Here is a 15,818-nt window from a genome sequence, read left to right as displayed (position 1 = left end):
TACTTACTACAGCTTATCTCATGTTAGTGATGCTCCATCCAATGCTATGGCAAGACCTGACCTCTAGGTCAGCAGAATACCTATGTTAATCACCAATTAATATTAAATCAGTTGAAGTAATCTTCCATTCTGGTCTGCAAGGTGGATGTTATCTGATCTGCAGCATAAGAACTTCACGACGGAAATGAGCATGCATGGATTTCCTCGGGATTCTGTGCTAATTTTAAGGGAAATTCATTGAAGTCTTTTCTGATGCTCGGTTCCTACAACCAGGCGCTGAGGTGAGGGCTGTGACGAGCTCGGTGGCAGCACCGTTGGATGGTCACACCTCGCGGCGAGCTGGCCACAAAGCCTGCAGGCCGGGGAAACCGGAGCATGGCAGCGCCTGGCAGCGGGCTGTCAGGAGGCCGGCCGGCTGCTGCGGGCTGCCCCGAGCCGCTGAGGGGCGGCCGAGGAAGGAAGGCGGGCTGCTGCCAGTCCGGCGCTCCCTCAGCTTCCCGGAGCTGCACGGAGCTCCACCCCCATCCAGCCCGTCCCGAGCCTCATTTGCCATATTCCCTCACCTTTCCCCTTTACGAGCTCGCCACCGCCTTACCCACCGGCTCCTTCAATCCCCGACCCGCGGGGAGAGGAGATGGGCGCCCGCCGGGCCGGGCCCCGCCGCTTACCTGGCAGCGCTCCCACATGCACTACGCCGAGCACCGCCGCCTTCAGGCGCCCGAAGAGCCGCAGCCGCCCCATGCCCGGCGGGGAGGGGACGGAGGGAGGGGAGAGGCGGGGCGGGCAGGGCATGGCGGCGGCCCGGCCCCCTCTGACCTCCCGCTGAGGACACGCCGGGGCGGGCGGGGAGCCCCGTCCCGTCCCGTCCCGTCCCTCCGGGGCGGGGGTTCCCCCGCGGCCGCGGCGCTCCGGCCCGCCCCGCGGTCCCGCCCCGCCGGCCCGGCCCCGCAGCCCGCACCCCCGGGACCCGGCGGCGGTGGCGGAGCGGCACCCCCCGCAGACCCCGCCCCGGCCGGGCGCCGTCCCCCGGTGTCTGGGCGCGGGGCCACGTGTGCGGGCGGGCGGAGAGGCGGCCCCGCAGCCGCGCGTTTAAATGTCCCGCTCGGCGCCGGCCGCGCTGTGCGCAGGGACGGGAGCGGCCGCGCTGTGAGGCAGGAGGCGCCCAGCGGAGCCCGCCCGCGCCGCGCTCCCGCCCTGCCCCAGCGCCCTGCCGCCGGGCGGGCGCCGCCGAGCTCCCGGGCGGCCGCCGCGGGTGGGTGGGTGGGTGAGTGAGTGAGGGACGGAGGCAGGGAAGGAGCAGCCGGGGGTGCCCCGCCGCCCCCCCGGGGTGCCCGGCCGCAGCCTCCCGCCCCGCCGCCGGGCCTTTGCGCGGCCCTTTGTGAGGGCTGGGGCCCGGTTGGCGGAGGCCTGCGCGGCGGCTCCCTACCGGCCCCTGCCCTCGTGGCCCCTGCCCTCACGGCTCCCTCCCGTCCCCTCGCAGGGCCGCTGCTCGCCTCGCCTCGGCCCGGCCCGGCCCGACCCAGGCAAGGCACCATGCGGCGGGAGAGGTGAGTCTGCCCGGCCCGCGCGGGGCTGGGGCTGCCTAGGCCGAAGTCTCCATTAGGCGAACCTGGGAGGAGGCTCCCCGCGGCCGGGCTCCTTCTACTTCTTGTTTCTTGGCAGCGACTTCGCGGAGGAGAAGGCCCCCGCCAAGGGGGAAGGGGGTGCTGAGGGTGCCATGCGAGCCCGCAAGAGGAAAGCTGATGTGGCCACGGTGAGTGCAGGCCGGGGCAGGAAGCATGGCTCGCCCTGGCCCTCGCAGGCCAGCTCCTGCCCAGCGGTGTGCCCTGGTCTGTGGGCTCCTGCGTCCTTCTGTTGGGTGGCTGGCGACCATGTGGTGGTTGGGGTGCTCGAGGGGTGGTCTGTCACAGGGCTGTGGTCCCAAAGGATCTGGGTGTGTGTTGCAGCAGTGGATGGTGGTTTGTCCCATGGTTTCTGCTCCTAATACTGTATATTTCTTTTTGTAGTTCTTACAGGATCCTGATGAAGAAATTGCCCAAATGGAAATGAATAGAAAAAAGCAATATGAAAACCAGGTAACTGATTTGGCCTTAGGTCATGCTCCTGCATTCTCACTTAACTCTAGTGTTATTTTGCAGTACATTAATACTGTGAACACAATGCCACAGATATGCAACTACCTTGTGCTGTATTGCAGTGGCCAAGAGGGCTACCAACCCTGGCTGATGAAGAACACAAAACACTTCAGTTCATGCAGCTTTGGAGTCTGCAAGAGACAAGACCTGTATTGGCCTAAACCCGTACATTAACACTCCCAGCTGTCCCGGGAGTGCACCTTACAAAAGCCTTCATATGCATTTAGTTCCACATGATGGGACTCCACATTCTCTTATTTAGAGACCTGCAGGTATATGGTGCTTTTCTTATGTACCGTATCTTGCAGGCCGAAGCATGAGGCATTTTAGCACACAAACTGAGTCATGTTTTAGACTGGTCTTTTTGCAGCTGTGTCTATGCTTACAAATCACCTGGGAGAGAGGAAAGATCACTTGTTCCTTTCACAGTCAGCTCTGTTCCCATTGGCAAGTGTCTTTATGAGGCTGACAGAGTACTAGAAGTTCATGATTAGAACCTTGAGGCTTATGCTATCAGATACTACCGTGGTGGTGAAGTAGGCTTAATTTTTCTGTGGATAACTTTTAGAAAGCCGCTTAAGCTGTGGCTAAAGGACTTAAATCAGGCCACTCAGCGGAGGTTAGTAGTGACCAGGGCCAGTCTTTCCAAATAGGACACAGAATGTTCTGAGTGACAAAGTCAAAATGGACTCCACTAGCATCCTCTAACTCCCTTAAGTGCCCTTTTAATATTCTTCAAATCTGACATGCTCTGGATATTGGTATTTATATTGGATGACTATGTTGGTATATGGTGTTGAAAGCATGATGCGTTCGTATATTGAGATGCGTGCTCTAAATAAAAGAGCAAGATTAGCCTACTTTCTGAAGTAGTTTTATTCCATTTTTTTTCTTCCTGTGTATACACACATGCTTGCTCACTCTGTCGCTAGGACTTCAGCCAGTTAATGCACATGCAGAGTGATACTTAAGCTGCAAAAGTCATGATCAGGGAGTACAGACCATACTCATTTGGTACGCAAGGCTATGCATAATGTGGCACATCTAACCAGAAGTGGCAGCTGGAAATTCTAAGACTAAAGTGCTACCATAACAGATGGGCATCATTGTTTGGAATGGCCTCTGCTTGTTGCAACTGCGTATACTAGTTATCAGTCAACATATTAAGCAGGGCTCAAATGGTGAGCATTTAATGAGGGGATCTCTCCTTCCCTTCTGTCTTTCTTTTGTGCAGTATATTAAACTAATTTCTCACTTCTGACAAGGAAGAGCTGTCTGTCCTTCACCACAGTTCTTTACCAAAAGATTCATTCTGTTTGGGCTGAGCAAAGGCTTCTCATATGTGTTTATTGCATAATAATAAGGTATTGTTAAAAAAAAATATTATTGTGGACCCAATCCAGGAAAATGGTGGAAAGAAACTTGAAATATATTTTGCATATATCGATCTTCAACTTTTAAAGTAGAGATTTCCAATTTTGTGGGTTTTTTTTGCTTTGTTTTTGTGTGCTGCTATTAAATGTTATTTTCAGGAATAACTGGTATATTGAAATGTAGGTAATTTAAGTAATTGATGTCCAAAATATTTATTTAGGAATTTCTCAAGTTATGCATAGGATACTGGTGGGAATTTGGCTCTTTGGTTCTGTAAAACAGATAAAAATGGATACCTGTGTATCAGGCCCTACATAGAGGAGTTTTTTTGTTGTGACAAAGTAGCCAGATTGTTACAGATCTGTTTGAAAAAGCTAACATTTGGCTGCACAGCAGCAGCTCTTCAGTCTATGGTGGGACACAAGCTATTCTCTGATACAAATTGCCATGGGCCACTAATGAGAATATGTTTATGGTTCCAGCAGCAGTATAGCAGGCTTGTATGATAGCCAGTGAGGTAGTTATTCTGTTGAGGCACAACAATTCTAAAATGCAAGTAGCTATAAATCCACTGCAGCATATACCACATGACTTCTACATTAAATAAATTGTTCACTGACACTAGGTTATACATAAGGCAAAATATCATAGTCACATTCCACTTGACGGCATCTTCATAGTCAATTCATTAGTTTGCTTCTGTTGAACATAAGGCCTGAGTTCTTAATTAGGATGCCGTTACCCTTTATGTGATGAAAGGGTGGCTATATCATCAGGTTTGTGACAGCAGAATATTGCATAAATTCTGTGTTTGATTTCAGAGAAGTGGCACTGCTGTAATTCTACTAGCAATTCTCATATTAATTCTGGCTGCTTTCTGTGGACACATGCACTTCCAAGGCTCTGTGTAAAACAAAATTCATCTAACTAGATTAGAGTAATCCATGCAATTATGATTCAAAGAACATGGTCTCCCCAATCTAGAGTGGAGAATGGAAACTAGAAGTGGTAAGAAGTCTTGAGATGGAACTAGCTAATGCTTTGATTTAGGAGACAGAGCAAACTTTCCAGAAATAGTTTTGATCAGTTTCTCACTAGATATTTTTCCAGAATCCAGTCTTACTGTTGTCAGAATGTTCTAACTGATTTGAAAAATATCTCCTGAAAAGATTCTTTAAAAGATTCTATGAAGGGGGGGGGGGGACACACCACAAATCTTTGAACAAGCATGTTAGCAATGCTAACCATATCCAAATTGAGAGCTTGACGTTGGCCTAATGTAGGGCAGGATGATATTCAGACCATTTTGAAAATTAAAAGTACCAGAATCTCCTGTGCTATTCAAAAAGAATGGGAACAATCCAATTATGTGAGTTATTCTTTTCTCTCCTCTTTTTTTGATACTTCTGGAATCCCTTTCTAATGGCAAAGAAAAGCCCTATGCTTCAACCTCTAATGCTTCCTGTGAGTGAAAAATGGCTCGAATTATAGCTCTTACTGTTTCTGATGGGCAAAGTAAGGCTGCAGTCTAGTAGTTGATATTGATGTCTGTTAAGATGCTATTTTTTGGAGTGAGACCAACAGACCTTTCCCACTCCTATGCAATCTAGTATCTTTGTTTTCACTTCTCAAAACATCTAAGAGGCTCTTGAACCCTGATTTGTTTCCTTACAGAAGATTGTGAGTAGTGAAATCTCTCTTAAAACAATTGCCATTGTTGTTTCCTTGTAGTATGTGTGATATCTACTTTGGTAAAGAACTCTGTGGAGCAAAACCCATTTATTTTACATATTACTGGTGTAGTAGATACCTTTAAATATTATAATTTACGGCTTTTCTGTTGGTTTGCTGATTAACTGATAAGACAGTGCTTCTCCAAAAGCTGTTGGCAGCTGGGCTTGTCATGCAGCTGGGAGGACAAAGTGTGTCTAAAGTCTAGCTGTGAGGGAGGGCAAAAATTAACTTAAAGCAATGCTAATGTGACACTTATTCAAATTTCAGTTCATAAGAAATCTTACATTTTTATGATAAAGATTCTACTCTGTCTTTTTCCCTTCTATGCCGCCTAAATTAAATTACGGAATTGGGTGAGTATGTAGCTATGGGCTACATACTATTGGGTAGTATGTAGCTATGCTATGTTTGAACGTAGAAATCCAAGAGATTGAACTACCTATCTATCTCACGGTATAAATCAGTCATAACTATGAGTGAACTGTGGCTTTCATTTCTGAAGTCAGTGGTTTCTGTTTCTGAAGCTGGTGCTAGGAGGTAGCCATTTTGTTGGAAAGCGATGTCACTTGTAGCAAGGACAGGGCAAAAATGAGGTGTGGAAGCTTCTTTGAGAGGGGCAAAATTTCAGGTAGAGCGTTTTGCTTGCTGACATCTTAAAGATTCCTTATTTTTTTAATGGAGTATATTAGGAATATTGTTAAGGATTTCTGTCCTTTTATTGCTGCAGAATAGATCACTGCAGCAAGATGGCTGACTTTTACACTTAAAGAGAAATGCTGAGTTTTGACTTGCTTATGCATGGTGAAATGGGGCTGGCTTTGTAGTCTACAGTGAAATAAAAGAAATAGTATTTTTCTGGGGAAATGTGAAAAGTGCATACCCATGGCTTCTTTAACAACGTTAGCCAGGAGGAAAGTAACTCAATGTACATTCTGGTCCAAATCAGAGAAAAAGGCTATGATAGGTTCTGATGTCTGATGTTTGCAGGCCTTGGCAAAATTCTCTATGTGAAATGGTTGAATTGATGCTTTAGTGGCAGTTGCTTAACATGTACTTGCTTTATTCATGAAACAATTTGATCAACTGAAGTGTTTTATTTTTTAACAACATAACACTACACAAAGAACAAGTAAAAGGAAAGTTCTATAAACTACTGTTTTACTGTGTTCATTGTCAAGGATGTTTCACAGGGAACCAAGAACTTCAGGCATTCTGCCTACGTATTGCTTACCAGAAGTTCTGACCTTGTATTTGTATAATTACAATCAGAAATTAGATTTTCAAGTTGCATCTGCTTATTCTTTACCTGAAGGCAAAATGTGACATGACAATACAAGACACTGTCTTAAATATCCTTCCACAGTATAGTTATGGTCCTTCAAAAGCAAAACAAGATAAATGTTCTTCAGATTTAGTTGCAAACTTTGCTGTGAAAATGAGCAACACCTTTCTGCTCCACTAGAGTCCTGTGTCCAGTTCTGGGCTCCCTGTTACAAGGGAGACTCATAACTAGATGAGTACTGGTGAGAGTCCAGTGAAGGCTCCCTAAGATAATTAAGGGACTGGAACATCTCTCCTAAAGGCTGAGAGAGATGGGACCCTTCTGCCTGGAGAACAGAAGGCTCAGGGAGGATTTTGTCAATGTATATAAATACCTAAGGGAAGATACAATAAGATGTCTCTGGGCACCACTGAAAAGAGCCTGTCTCCAAGACGAGAGGCAATGGGCACAAAATAAAATGCAGGAGGTTCTGTCTGAACTTCAGGAAATTCTTTTCTACTGTGTAGGTGACCAGAGCACTAGAACAGGTTGCACAGAGAGACTGTGGAGTCTTTCTCCTTGGAGATACTCAAAAGGTGTCTGAATGTGTTCCCGAGCAACCTGCTGTAGATAGCCCTGCTTCAGTAGGAGCACTGGGCAAGATGACTTCCAAAATTCCCTTTCAGCCTCTGTGATTCTGTACAGTTTAAAGAATTAATCACGGTTTCTGTCATAGTTTCTTTCCAACATCTATCATCTATTTGTAGCTAAAATTATTATTTTAAAGTCATAGTGTAAAATCTTTTCTCTCATTTAATAGCCGTCCTGGAATAACATTAACAAAGATCCCCATATGCTGATTCCTACTCCAGATAAAGATGATGATCCAGTTGGTGTTGATTACTCTCACTTCATACATCTAAATGTTGCTCCAACTAGAGCTTCACCATTACCAGTTCTGGGGTAAGTCTGCTGTTTTGCTACTGCTTGTCTGTCTTTTTGTCTTATGACTTGAGACTAAACATATTCCTCTGTCTTAGCTGGGCCAACAGAGATGATGTATGGAAAAACATGATAAACAAAGAGGATACATATGTGAGGGATAAACTTTATATGCAAAGGCACCCTCTCCTGCAACCTAAAATGCGAACAATTCTTCTAGACTGGCTAATGGAGGTGAGTTTTTCTGTGCTTGTGAGTATTTCAAATGAGCTTTTGCTGAAGTATGCTGTAACTGCCATGACTACTGTTCGTGATCTTTGGATAATCCATTATCACTAGACACTTGTCGTCATCTTAAGTTCATCAATGAATAGCACCAAATTACAAAACATATATTTATGTATACACGCAGTGAATTGAGTTGATGGTGCATGAACTGACAATGTATTCTGATATTCATTTAGATTAACAGTGTATAATAATCAATTAGTCCCTAACGCTCTCCAATGTAAGCTTTTTAAGTTCATGCTGCAGAGAAAACCTGCACAGATGATTATGCAAGTTACTGTAAGAAGGAAGGGGTGTTGCATTAGAGACCAGATGCATCTCACAACATAGAATCATAGAGTGGTTTGGATTGGAAGGGACTGTACAGACCATCTAGTTTCAACCTCCCTTCCATGGGCAGGGACACCTTCCACTAGACCAGGTTGCCCAAAGCCCCATCCTGTCTGGCCTTGAACTTTTTCCGGGGATGGGTCAACAACTGTTCTGGGCAACCTGTTCCAGTGCCTCACCACCCTCTGAGTAAAGAATTTCTTCCCTATATCTAATCTCAAATCTACCCTTTTTTAGCTTAAGGACATTACCCCTTGTCCTCCCCTGAGTGCATTACCCCTGCACTCCCTGATAAATAATCCCTCTCCAGCATTCTTGTAGGCCTCCTTTAGGTAGGCTGCTCTAAGTTCTCTGGGGAGCCTTTATCTGTTACTGACTTGTAGAATGTACTGCAACCCCACTGTCTGTATGGGAGTTGTTTTTTTTTTTTTTGCTGCTTGAATGACTTGCTGACATAGTCTCTGTTCTTCATTCTAAAGCAGTTGTGAGAATTTTCTCTTTTAAGGTGTTGGAGTGATGCATGTTAGTGAATATGAGGAACTGCAGTTCTGACATTATTAGAACACGTGTGTTTCTTAAAAGGGCTTTCACTCTAATCTGTGTTTTTTTGAGGAGTTACTGTAGTGGCAGTTGTCTCGTGAGTCAAAGGAAATTGCTTAGCTTCTCCTCTTAGTTAACTTGTTAGTTCTCAGTATCAGTGAAGCAGAAACCTAATATGAACTTTATGTCTAGGTCTTGGATTTTTTTAATGCATCTGCTTTTGACTCTCTAACACTGTTTTTGACCTTTTTAACCTCTGATATCTCTCTAGGTTTGTGAAGTCTACAAGCTTCATAGAGAAACTTTTTATTTAGCACAAGATTTCTTTGATCGGTTTATGGCAACGCAACAGAATGTTGTAAAAACACTATTACAGCTTATTGGGATCTCTTCTTTATTCATAGCAGCAAAGCTTGAGGTAAGTATCTCCAGCTTTTACCTAAAAAAAAAAAAAAAGTAAATGGGATAGACAGCAGACTTATTACACACTAGATGCATTTTGGCAAGCTTTATGGAGCTTGATGCTATGATTTGAGTGGGAGACAAAAAAAAAATTATTTTCAGAATTCCTCCTAAATTTTAGAAGTGGTTAAAGTTAAGACTAGCTAACATCGCATTATCTATCTTTAATCCTAAAAGAATAGTTTCTTCAGTGTTAGGATAAATCTAATGTTTTTAATTGTTGTTGCTAAATGAATTTTTGGCTGGCTGCTCTGTACAGAGACCACTTGTTGCAATTCTACTGTCAGTGGAGTATCTACCAGATAATATAGTCTAAGTTATTCCGTGTTTACTGGAACAAATTGAACAACTAAAATAGCAATTTTTAAGTTCTCACTCTGTCTTTTAAGAGGCATATTCATTCAGTCTATTCTTAAGCACAAAGTATTTTGCTTCTAAACCATTAGACTTCATTAGTGAACTCTGTTTAAGGTGAACCTTACACTTGTTGAGCAGTTAGGCCAAGTTGTCTCCTCAGGTTAAAAAGCAGCTCAGTTCTAATGGTAGGATTTGAGGAGTTGTGTGATCTGTTCCAATCCATGCATTATCTTTTGAAGCTAACCTTGGACCAGCAATATATCTCAGCTTCTGTGTTAGCAGTAACCTTAATGTGGAAAATCTAATAAGGGTAGTGGTTGCATTGATACAGCTACTGCCTTTAACTGTCCACTGGAGCTTCTATTGGTAATTGGTATTGGTCTGCAACTTGCAAGACCTGAGGTTGTTAGTCTAACAGTTTTTATAAGGTTGTACACCCTGGTAGGTATACAAGTGTCTATGACCATTAGAGCTACACAACACAAAGGATAAAAGGGTGTATTTAAAAATAATAAATCTCAATGTCAATTATGATACCACCTCAGTGATGCTATAGTCGAACAATGAGTGCTGTACTGATCCATCAGAAGTGAAAGATGAAGACTAGGGGCAGAAAGGTTAAAAAATAAGTCTATGTATATTAAAGGCTAAGGAGAACAATGAGTTAGGATGGGGAGGTTGGTTCTTTTTTTTTCCCCATCTGTCTTGAAATGCTGAAGTGGCAGTGGGTTGTTCTGCTTTTTAACCCATGGGACTAGTTACAAACTATTCCTCATATTGAATGCTTGATCTCCTATCTCTCAGGAAATTTATCCACCAAAGTTGCACCAGTTTGCCTATGTTACAGATGGAGCTTGTACAGAAGATGAAATCCTCAGTATGGAATTGATCATTATGAAGGTAATATTTCTAAGTGGAATTAGTTCTGCTTTAGGTTTTTAAAAAGGCATAGCATAATCAACTAAAAGCAGAGAGTCTCAGTTAATCCTAAGTGCTGGTAAGAGATTCAATTTCTAATTCAAAAATAGTGTCTTCTAGGTAACAAGTGATTTAAAGTATCCACCAATATATGAATATTTAACAGAAGTAATTGTTCATCAGCCCTGTCAATAGGAGGATGTACGGGAGAGGGTTAGATGGGCATGTTCCAAAGATGCCTTGACCAGCTGGAATCACAGTTTTCTATGTAGAGTAAATAAAGTTGCATGGTCTAAGTTATGAGTTCTTTACTAATACTGAAGTCTTGTGTATGTCTACTGTTTCAGGCTCTTAATTGGAACTTAAATCCATTGACAGTTGTATCATGGCTAAACATTTACATGCAAGTTGCGTATTTAAATGAGCTTTATGAGGTATTGTTGCGACAATATCCACAACAAATATTTGTACAAATAGCAGAGGTAAGGCTGATTTCATCCTTCAAATGCTTTTTCATCTGAAAAAAGTTGTTCTGCAATAGACTTATTAAACATCTGTCGTCTTGTAGCTCTTGGATCTCTGTGTGCTGGATATTGGCTGCTTGGAATATACATATGGTGTACTTGCAGCTTCTGCTTTGTACCACTTCTCTTCATCTGAGTTGATGCAGAAAGTTTCAGGTATGTAACGCTGGTATTTACAGACAGTCTAATTTATTTTCAAATATAAGCCTTAATTCAGGCGGATAAGCATGTGTCTTGTCTTCCAGGTTATGAATGGTGTGAGATAGAGGAATGCGTAAAATGGATGGTTCCATTTGCTATGGCTATACGGGAAGTAGGAAGCTCCAAACTCAAACACTTTAGAGGTATAGCTCCTGAAGACTTGCACAATATACAGACGCACATAAACAGCTTGGATTTGCTGGTACGTATGTGCACAATGAAGACAGAAACTGTCTTAAAATCTCCTAAATCTTGTTTCTTCTTTGGTTAGAACATACAGTAAGTTCAAGTGAAGCATTATCAGATTGAGACTGTGTGTGTGTGCGGATGGTAAAAGACATAAGGTGGTACTCTGGCTGCAGAATTACAGGGGAAGAGACCTGACTTGCAGTGTTTAGTACAAAAAGGTGATCATGATTTCAGCCCCATCTCGAAGGACAAATAATTACCCTAGAAATGGGAAGCATATTTCTGCCCATTGGGGTACTTCAAATATTGTGTATTAGACCTTTCTCTATAGGAAAAATGGGAAATAAAACCTTATCTGATGAAAAAATGAAAATAAAGACTGATCATTTGAGACTGATCTTGTGGGGCTGCTATGTGACGGTGGTTGACAAGAAGTTGAGCAATAGTGGTTCTTAATTTGAGAAACTTGCAAAAGATCAAAATCGTGTCCAACAATCGTGCCTTTTAATCTACCTAATCTAAACAATCAGGCTTTTTTTCATATTTAGGTTATTTAATTGTAGTAGAAGTTAAACCTCTTACTGTTCAGTGGCTTCTAAATTTAGCTGTCTTGAAAATACAAATACTATAATGCTGACCATCAGATTCCAAAAGTTAATATTAATCTCATGGGGCTCATTCACTGGCTATTGTGTATTGCATGTTTTTATCAGTTACTAGTATATATGCATTTCCAGATTGCTAATATATGAAGTTATAAAACACCGAATTATATTAATCTGTTGCATTGATATAGCAAAGTAAAGATTTTTTTTCTCCCTTTTTCTGTGCTTTCAGGACAAAGCTCAAGCAAAACAAGCCATATTGGCTGAGCAAAATAGGACTTCACCTTTTCCCACTGGGGTCCTTACACCACCACAAAGTAGTAAGAAACAGTCTGCCGGACTGAAGCAGATGTGACTATACAAACTGTTGACAGACAATTTTGCTGAAGTGCCTGTTCTGCTGGTTCTAACTTCTGCTCCATTATGGAAAGGCTGCCAGTGAAGTTCATAAGCTTTTATGGAATCTGAAAAGGAAACCTTGCCTTTTTCATGACAGAAGATTTTTTTCTATTTGGAATATTTTTATTGAACGTTAAAATATTTTAAAGAAATGGATCAAGTACACCAGCCACTTAAAAGCACACCGAAGAGTGCTCCAAATGCTGCTATGGAGGGTGATGCTTGATGTGACCAACTATTCAGAAAAAGGGCTTGAAATTTAGATAAGTTACTGTGTCTGTGCCTGTTTGTCCTTTGGGTAATTGGCAGTTATACTGTTCCCTATTGACATATGGGCAAAATGTACTGTGGAAGACTACATTTCAAAGCCTTTTTTTCAAATGGTTGGCTTACAACCTGATGCCTTTTTAAAAACTCTTTATTGTAAATGCTGCTATGTCTCTGTGTATCCATTTTTAATAAAAATGCTGTCTAAGACAGCTGGTTTTATGTATATTCCTATTTTTCTTTTAATTATGGTCAGCTAAGATTTTTCAGACTGTGACCACTAGTAGCGTGGGAGTTGGGTGCAAAGAATATAGTAACTATCACTTTATTTATTTACCACTACTGGCTTACCAATGAAAGCATCATTTTTGGATACTAAAGATAAAATTTTCATGTTGGGCTAGTTAGATTTTCCTTATTCAGTTGCAAATGACTAGAGGGGATAATAAGTATGACAAGTATATGGGGAATCCTTCCCCAACACATGCTAATGACAAATGTGTTGGGAACTTCTTGAATCAGTGTGTCAGGATCATTGTACTTAATAGCAAGAAGTGATCAGTAGGAAAGAAGCTTACGTTTAAAGAAAACAATTACTTAAACTTTGGGATTTCAGCATATTCTTTGACAATTAGTCACTTGTGCAAATTTCAAATCTGAATGTTGTGTGCCTTTTAATCTACAGTTCCTACATAGGAAGTGTTGTCCTTAATCTTTGTAACATCTGAGAATTTATAGTAAGACCATTTCTGGAAAGTCATGTTTCTGAAGAAAAGGGAAATAGATGTAAAAATGGTTGCTTGTTTTTCTTATGATGTTTGCTTTGAAGGACTGTTCAACAACACTGAAAACATCTGTGAGACTACTAGAGTTCACCGTGTCCTGTAGATTGTGTAGATGCTAGAACATTTGTATATCTGGAAGCTCCTACTCTGCTGATGGTTAACTTTTCTAAATGCTAGTTTCCACCGAGGCTGCTTTTTTAAGTTATTCTCCCTTTCCCTTCTACCTGACCCAGTATTCTGATAAATGTTAAAGCTCTGATGTAATAAAAATGCCTACTGTAACTAATAGTAAGTGAATTATTTGGTGCTGCTGTTTTGTTTTTCCTTGTAACAAATGGTTATAAGTGATGTTATGTGATCAAGTGTAAATGTTAGCTCAACAAGTTTGCTGGTTCAGAGAAGTTTTCATTTTTTCAGAGTACTATATGTCCTAGACAAAGGAATTTTATATTTGTCCACTATCAAAAGTGTTTGTAACAGTGGAGGAAGTGTCAGGACACATTTTGGTACTTGTCCTTACATTTAGAATTCAAAACCCTGGGGGGGAGGCAGGGAGGACCTCTTCCTGGGACTTCAGTACTAGTTCTTCTGTTACTTCTGTGCTTAGTTGAAGGTCCATGTTTTTGTTTTTTTTATAAAGTTTATAAAGTGTTTTTTTATAAAGTCGTTTTTAAACTGACTCCTTATAAACGAGAATTACACTTTATTACTTTTAACTTCAATAAAATAACTATACTAGTGTCACAGTTATGAATGTTAACTTTTAGTTTAAGCTAAAATAGAACTTTCTAGTCAATATCTATTCCTTGTTCTCTGGGCCGTGTGGGAAAACTATTTGCTATACAGTTAAAATTCTTCACGTAACTGGCCTCTTTAAATCATATCTCCAATTTAGATGTTAATCCTGCTAATATGATAACTTCTTTCCACTCCCCTCAAAGGTCAACTTGCTTTATTTCTGTGAAAATGGTCTGTTCAGTGTGTGGAGATCTTGGCTTGGAGCTTTCCAGGTCTGAATGCAGCTGCACACCAGAGATTCTATACTTCCCCAGAGGGCTAACCTACTGTATTATTTATTTTCTTGTCCCTTTCTCACACAGCCGCAAACAAAATATTCTTAAAACATTGCTCTATGTGTAGATACTTATGTCTCTGTGCTTTCTAGGGTAGCTTTAAAGAAATTATGCACTAGTTGCTATAGAGTAAAAACCACTTTGGGGAAGAACAGTGGATGTTTTTTTAAGGGGATCTCTTTAAAGGAAAATATTTATTGAAGGAAAATAATTGTCCCTATAAAAAATAAAATAAAAACAGGAAGTTTTATCCCTATTTCTTTGCCTGAGAATCCTATTCTCATAGATTATCTCAAGTCATGAATCAGCCTGGAGATGGATTTTTGTTGGGTGGGCAGAAGCAAGTAGGCGTCTCTGCCTGAAGAGACAGGAGAAAAAGGGTTAGTGTGTTTTACAGGTGGGCTGAAGTTTGTGCAGCAGATGAGCTGACATGAAATAAGATGCTTCTGCAAGCTGCTTTGAACCTAGAGCACATTACCTGAAAGATGGGGGGAGGGATCCAGGGGAAGAAGGCCCCCAGGTTAACACATGATGCTGCTTACTGAAGACAGTATGTGCTCCTGGCACAGGAGCCTGGGGCTCGCAGGCTCTTGGGAATGGCAGGAAAACAATTCAGCTGTGCATTATTGTGCATTCTCTGGCTTGAAACTGTCTCCATTTAATAGCTATAGACTGGTGTAAAGCATGCTGGAAGAGAAATTGAATTCTGTGCTAACCCAGGTGGCATATGATTATCTTCCTCCTGCAAGGTTTGTCATAACTATGTATCAAAACCTCACCTTGGTCTGAAAGCTGGGGACATCGGAGGAACTTTGAGAGAAAAGAAAGTGCTAATTCTCTCTTACTGCTACTGTAAAATTGCCCTTGAAAGTTAGTGGTAGCTGTGATTGTATTGAAGGAAACGGCCCCAAATTATTGAGTGGAGGCTGTAATTGTGAGCTGGTCTTGGGAAACAGGAGCAATGGTGAATGGAAAGGATGAAAATGCATAGGTAGTACTATGGTTTTGTTAGATGCTAAGTTGCAGAGAATGCTGCAATTATCTAATGGTAGTTCACAGAAATAGCTCTCCTGCATGGTTTGTCTCCTACAGAACAGTAGGATCATCTGCCCAAGGCTGTCAGTTTCTAGGTCTCAGATCAGTATCTCCTGTTGGTTCTCAGCTTGGGAATTGCCCAAGACCACATGAGGCTCTCCTCCAGACTTCCGTGGGAATCGCACCCAGGGAGGGTACTGCAAGATTAGGTAAAGGTGCACTGGTAAATAGTCAGGGGAGCAATATGCAGTGTGGTGGGAGGGATGGGCAATGCACTGGCTGTTATGGGATGGACCCACTTTACCTTGCTTGATGGTATAAATCCTCTCCTATTTCTGGGAAAGCGCTTCCTCTGGGCATTTAACGGCATGCATGTAAAGTATCACACGTTACTCATCC

At 42.3% G+C, this 15,818-nt stretch overlaps 1 protein-coding gene across 2 annotated transcripts; it reads left to right on the top strand.

Annotated features, from left to right (window-relative positions):
- Positions 1-668: 668 nt before the first annotated feature.
- On the top strand, positions 669-14,052 carry CCNE1 (cyclin E1). Of its 2 annotated transcripts, none has more exons than XM_083852175.1 (12): positions 669-1,252; positions 1,481-1,547; positions 1,663-1,753; positions 2,007-2,075; positions 7,325-7,467; positions 7,545-7,680; positions 8,876-9,022; positions 10,228-10,323; positions 10,689-10,823; positions 10,910-11,021; positions 11,111-11,268; positions 12,093-14,052. In XM_083852175.1, the coding sequence occupies exons 1-12, from the start codon at positions 685-687 to the stop codon at positions 12,213-12,215; spliced, it is 1,845 nt and encodes a 614-aa protein (XP_083708301.1). In that variant the 5' UTR covers positions 669-684; the 3' UTR covers positions 12,216-14,052. The 2 variants fall into 2 exon arrangements, with proteins under 2 accessions (XP_083708301.1, XP_083708302.1); XM_083852176.1 differs by having other exon boundaries at positions 1,063-1,151.
- The last annotated feature ends 1,766 nt before the right edge of the window (positions 14,053-15,818 follow it).

Source organism: Anser anser, assembly GCF_964211835.1.
Source record: "Anser anser genome assembly, chromosome: 11".
Classification (NCBI taxonomy): domain Eukaryota; kingdom Metazoa; phylum Chordata; class Aves; order Anseriformes; family Anatidae; genus Anser; species Anser anser.
This window is presented reverse-complemented; position numbering and strand designations above follow the sequence as displayed.

Excerpts from the sequence above, each read along its gene's own strand:
- CCNE1 (XM_083852175.1), top strand. The coding sequence starts at position 685 with ATGCACTACGCCGAGCACCGCCGCCTTCAGGCGCCCGAAGAGCCGCAG. Across the intron at positions 9,023-10,227 it reads TCATAGCAGCAAAGCTTGAG|GAAATTTATCCACCAAAGTT; the intron begins GTAAGTATCTCC and ends CCTATCTCTCAG. Across the intron at positions 11,022-11,110 it reads GTTGATGCAGAAAGTTTCAG|GTTATGAATGGTGTGAGATA; the intron begins GTATGTAACGCT and ends CTTGTCTTCCAG.